Source organism: Eleutherodactylus coqui, chromosome 6 (assembly GCF_035609145.1).
Source record: "Eleutherodactylus coqui strain aEleCoq1 chromosome 6, aEleCoq1.hap1, whole genome shotgun sequence".
NCBI classification, from domain to species: domain Eukaryota; kingdom Metazoa; phylum Chordata; class Amphibia; order Anura; family Eleutherodactylidae; genus Eleutherodactylus; species Eleutherodactylus coqui.
In genome coordinates, this window is record NC_089842.1 from 65,915,556 (window position 1) to 65,921,555 (window position 6,000).

Genomic DNA, 6,000 nt, shown 5'->3' on the forward strand with positions numbered 1-6,000 from the left:
ACGGCGGTTGCTCAAAATAAAACGCAGCAAGCTCCATTTTCCTGCACATTTGCGCAGTGAAAGAACTCATATTAAAGCCATTAAACCGCTCGGCCGTTTCAGTGGCTGACAGCAGCGGTGCGGTTTTTTTTTCTTGCGCACGCAAAAAGTAAATACGTATCCGCTCATGTGACACAGGCCTTAGTCAGAGAGCCCCGATTCACCTAAAAGCGGACCTGATCTAAAGTACTTTCTACCTATACACCCCATAGGTGACAAATGCTAGATAGGTGGGGTGCGACCACGGGGAACCCTCGCACAGGGGCGCCTGTTCTACCGCCATCACATGCTAAAAGCAGCCAAATAATACACTCTTTGTAAAGCCTCATGCTGCATGGGAGCTAGTATCGCAGGCTCACAGCAGGTGGCTGCAGATTTCTCTCCTTGCTCTTCCCCGCCCCTCTACATTGACATAACATAGCGGCTGTTCAGTACTGAACGGCTGCTATTTACACTGAACGATCAGCGTTCAGCTCATTGTAGTGAACAAGGAGAGAAATCTCTTGCAGCCGCCCCGACCCTGCTGGCCGCTCTGTCAGAGATACTGGCTCCTGTGTGACAGCATGGGACGAATGTCGGACATCGGGTATTAGTGTATCTTGACGCCACCAGGAAGTCCTGGTGGAGACAAGACTAACTGCCTAGTAACGCCCCAGAAGCTGATTGGCTGCAGAGAAGGCTCGACATCAGATCCTGGCAGCTCAGTTAAATTATCCTGTCCCCTGTGAATGCTCCTGCTTTTCCATCAGCGGCCCTCAAATATCCACTGCAGGTGTCCCCTCCCGGCTTCCCGGGTGTTAATTGTTCCATGTTCTGCTCACCGCCGACTTGACAGCTCCCGTCCCGCCTCGTCTCCACGGATCCTCAAAGCTCCGTTATGTCATGCACGCCGCCGGCTGGATATCCACAGCACTGCTAGATGTATTGCAGCTTCCTGTGTGTTGACTGCTGGCTGCCGTGGAGGGTTAGGGTTGGGGGCTGATGTTATTTTTAGGCTTACATTATTAGTTGTTAATATTTCCATCTTGTAACATGCAATGATTTACAACTAATAAAGTCAGGCTAAAGGAACATCATCGCTAACCCTAACTGTCCACAGCAGCCAGCAAGCAATACACAGCGTGCTGCTAGGACCTTGCTGACATCACCCAATCGGGAGCCAGGGGTGTGACAGGTGGTTCCCCCTGTCAAAACCCTAGCTTCCTGGTGGCATCAAGATACACTAACACCCGGAGATCGTTTGCCCAACACTTGTCCCATGTAGTCTGAATTCACACCTCGCTGGCTGTCCATTCATACATTTATCCCAAAGTCCCATCTGACATGCTGAAAACGGGACTCAGGCTGCACCCCGCACGGCTCGTCCACGGTAGGGATTTCCGTTTGAAGTTAGTCTGCCTGCTCCGTTTTTGGAATAGAAAGAGAAAATTCAAATGGAATAGAGCAGTTCTGGTTTTTCCTCTCATCAAGTTGCTTTTTTTTTGGGAAGGTGGGGGTGTAACCCACTGAAATCGATGTGGGGACAAACGGAACTCTGCTTTCGGCTCCAAAAACTAAGCAGACGGGAAGAATTTAAAGGGGAATTCATAACGCAGACGTGGAAGCGCCCGCAGGCTGTCAGTCCTGATCGCAGACCAATCGCTTCCAGCGTCTTGGCCGTTTTCTTCAGGGCGCTCGCGTGCGCCGTGGATGTGCGTACCGCACCCCTAACCCTGGTGCCCATGTCGTTTTGCTTTCTGTTCCCATCCGATGCCCCTTTTCGGACCCCGTTCACATCTGCATTCGGAGCCTTCAGGGTTTTCTCACCCGCCCGTATAGTAGTTACGTAATACGCTGCAGCAAGCGGCCATGGGGTTACACAGTGCCGCCCGCACATATTGCACAAGTTGTGTGTGCAAGATATATCGCAGCATGTTCTATCTTGGCGCATATTACAGGGGTATACACGCCAATATAGTTCATGGGATTGGCGGCCGGCAGCCATGTGGATTGTTTACAAGTGCTCCAACCGAAGGTGTAACGTATGTTATATATATGGCGCCCCAGCCTCTTCTGAAGGCTGCAGGGTCCCACAGAAGCCCCCTGTATACAGCTGTATGCCTGGACGGCGCCTTTAAGGACTTCTATATACTACTGCACAGCACTTACCTTCACTTCTTCCACCCTCCGAGACAGACGACTGATTTTCGTGCCCAAATCCTCCTTCTCCAGACGCCCAGAATGTGCCAACACCTCAGTTACAAAAGACGCCATCCTGCCTGCCAACTCGCAGCTTCCACCGTCCCGGGCGCTGACGGGGCCGCTTTCAAACCAAGGGATTCAACCTACTGAGCGAGGCATGCCGGGGAATGTAGTCCGGCAGTGACTGTGTGCTCGTCTACCCGTGGAAGAATCTTAGTTCACAGCCTACAACAACCGCCATGCATAGCGGCACGGCTGACGACTGCTAAACCTGGCTTGTGTTTGCAAAGGACGATGGGATATGAAGTCCATAAACCGTCTATAGAGATTAACTTTTTAGCAAAAAAGACTACAATACCCGGAGGCCTCAGCGACCTGAATACAGGATAACACGTCACTATAACAAGTGGCTGCTGGGAAGTGTAGTCTGGTAATGTCATGGGACGGTAGAGCGGGTTATAGATGCTGTATATAGGGTTAATGTCGTTCAGATTATGGAGCAGAAGGACCTTTTGGATAATAACAGGTTAAAAAGTGGTTTGTACCCATAGTTGTACTGCACTGCTCTCTTATGGAAAAGCAAAGTACATGTAATGCACTGCCCCCCTGTGGCAAAGTAAAGCATAGTAACTGTACTGCCTCCTGGAGGAAGTAATGAACACTTGCTGAACCCCGCCAAGGCTTCATTAGTAATCATTGCAGAAATCCAGGTAGCTCTAAAGGGTTGACTTTTCTTTTTCTGTAGTTTCTGTATTGCCTTCAAAATCACACTTACTGGGAGATAAAGAGTATTTGAAAGGGAATATGTCTTAAAAAAAACCTTTCGTTTTAATCTTTATTTCACTTAGTACATTTAAAATACTGGTAAACAAATCAGAAAAGCATCCAGAGGAACTTTGGTGCAAAATTCAGTCCACAGTTACTGAAACAGCCAGTAAGCATCTCACCTATAAGAGGAAGGAAAAATGATGCTATTGGTTGTCGGAGCAGACCCTCAGAATAGCCGATAGAAGAAGAGCAGCAAAGGCGGCCGGCAAAAAAGATGAAGCTCAGCAACCAAATGCCGATTGTTCAGCAAGGAAATGGACTGGAATGAGTGTTGCAAACAATTCAAAGCAGAAGCCATGAAAGGCCATATGCGAGGCCTATTCTCATAGGTCAAGATGGCCCGAATCCTTTCATGGCACACAATGGCATGATCAAAGGTAAAAATGGGAAGGAACTGAATGGCCAATCGAGTATCAAGGATAGGTGGAGGGCAGAGGCGTAACTTGAAGCTTCTGGGCCCCGGTGCAAAATCTGTAACAGGGCCCCCTACTATAATGCTTTTTTTTATAGTACTGGGCTCCCAGTATAGAGAAGAGAGGCCTTATGGGCCCCCTAAGGCTCCTGGGCCCGGGTGCAACCGCATCCCACGCACCCACTATAGTTACGCCCCTGGTGGAGGGAATACTCAGAGGAACTATATGCCTGCAACCGCATAACTGGACCATTGCCTAAGGTGGAGCGTGTGGACTTGGAGCCCTCCATTATGGAGTCCGAAGTGGTTATGACAATGAAACAACTAGTCAAAAATAAAGCGCCAGGCATAGATAACATACCAGCAGAGCTATTGTTGTCAGTGCCAATGAAAACCATCACAGTGCTGTGCCAGGCAGTATGGGCATCCACACAATGGCCACACGACTGGAAAAGATCTGTCTTCATCCCTCTACTAAGAAAGATGACTCCCAGAATTTCTCCAACTACCAAACAATAGCATTCATTCCACATGCAAGTAAGATCCTTCTCAAAATTATACAGGAAAGACTGAGATCAGTAGTCAAAGCAGTTCAGGAAGCCACTATGGGGACACAGATTAATTTGGGATTGACAAAGGCGTCCGACAGGGCTCCATCCTCTCACCCTTCTTCTTTAACCTATATGTGGAAGTGATCATGTCGAAAATGGACCTAGAGGAATTGGAAACCAGGGTGAAAATAGGTGGCAGAAACGTCAACAATCTCCATCGCGGATGACACAACTCTGCTTGCAGAAACAGGAGCTGGTCTGAAACAGCTGAGATGGAAGATTAAAACTAAAAGTGAAAAAACGAGCCTCTACCTGAATTTAAAGACCAAAATTAGGAAGACTGCAAAAAATGGCCAAATTCAAATCAAAATCAACCATGAGGCCATAAAATGTGTGTGAGACTTCATCTTCTTTAGTTTGAAAATTGACCAGGCTGGAGAATCTATGCCAGAGATAAAACGTAGGATAGCATTGGGGTGAAGCGCAATGCCAAACATGGCTAAAATCTAGAAAGTAGAGATATTAGTATAGCAACTAAACACAGGATAGGGAAAGCATTGTTTTCCCCACAGCCATGTATGGATGTAAAAGCTGGACTGCGAAAAAAGCTGATAAAAAAAGGATTGATGCGTTGGAGCTGTGGTGCTGGTGAAAGCTGCTGCGTATGCCCTGGATGGTGAGAGTAACAAACAGAGAAGTCCTGAATTGTATAAGACCCGATGTATCACTGAAGGCCAAGATGACCGGACTCAGACTCACGGATTTTGGTTCGGTTTCGTCTAGAGATGGAACTCTTTGGCAGTGGGGATTTCCCTTTCCTGCTCCCCAACCGTAGAAGGAAAGCAGAATCCCCAACGCAAGTGTGAAACCACCCTTTCATGTGTAATATCTTGCAGTTTTCACTCTGCCCTCTAAGGGTACTTTTACATGGGCCAACTATTAGCTGAAAAATTGTTAAACAAGTGATTTTGGCTGATAGTTGTCCCGTGTAAACGCTAGACCCAACAGTGTTCTGAATGAGAAAGCGCTCATTAGTCGTTAATAGAAATGAAATGACTAGTGAGTGACTTCACACCCAATGTGAACAGTCTTTCATCTTTGAACAACTGCCTGTTTGAAGTGAATGGAGGTGAGCAGCCATAAGATATCCAGCATGCTCCTCTATTGATTCAACTATCGCTCCTGTGTGAAAGCACGCAAGCGACAGTCGTTCTGTGTAAGGTTAGCCTAAGGGCCCTCTCATATGAGCGTTTTGTGGTCATAATACACAATACGGATTTCATATTCACTTTCAAGGAGTAGTGTCTCAACTGGTTTTCTCAGAGGTAGGGGGATTAATATAATTCCTTATCTTGATGACCTCCTAATTATCTTGAACAGCTTGGACTCTATGGAAGAGCACCTGGGGCAGACACTTAAACTATTTTCTGAGCTGGGTTGGCTTATCAATTTTGAGAAATCCAGCCTTAGGGTGCATTTACACTGCTAAGATGATCGCTCAAAAGATGGCTTTTGAGCAATCATTTTGCCTAAACTACTACTTGGCACTAATGCCTATTAGTACCAAGTAGCAGCATGTGAGTCGCCAGGAGTTGTAATCGGGAAACAGAACTCCCGCTGTTTCCTGATTACTTTTGCTTTCATCTGCCGGTGGGGCTAACAGCTGATACAGTTTTATCAGCTGTAATCAGCTCTCCACAGGCAGAGCACAGCGTGCGGTCCTGCTTATCAGCTGTCCTGCTGAACAATGGTCCTCTCACCGAGGGAACCACTAATGATTAAAATGTAACCTTTATTAAATAAAAATTTAAAAATAAACTGCGTGATCACTATAATTTATTCTTATGCCTATTTATTTACAGTTGGCATTAACTAATGGTTTCCAAGAGTCACTATTCCTGTATTAGGACTCATATATGGGTCATTATGTAGTCAGTGTTGTTCTCTATGACTTTGGTCACTTTTATAGAAACAGTGTATCAAATGTAT

At 46.7% G+C, this 6,000-nt stretch overlaps 1 protein-coding gene across 1 annotated transcript in view; it reads right to left on the minus strand.

Annotated features, from left to right (window-relative positions):
• ZW10 (zw10 kinetochore protein) overlaps nucleotides 1-2,397 on the minus strand; it is a 45,807-nt gene extending 43,410 nt beyond the window's left edge. Inside the window, exon 1 of the mRNA XM_066606917.1 lies at nucleotides 2,188-2,397. Within this exon, the coding sequence (XP_066463014.1) occupies nucleotides 2,188-2,292 (105 nt within the window). The 5' untranslated portion in view covers nucleotides 2,293-2,397. The remainder of the gene's footprint in view (nucleotides 1-2,187) is intronic.
• Nucleotides 2,398-6,000: the final 3,603 nt, after the last annotated feature.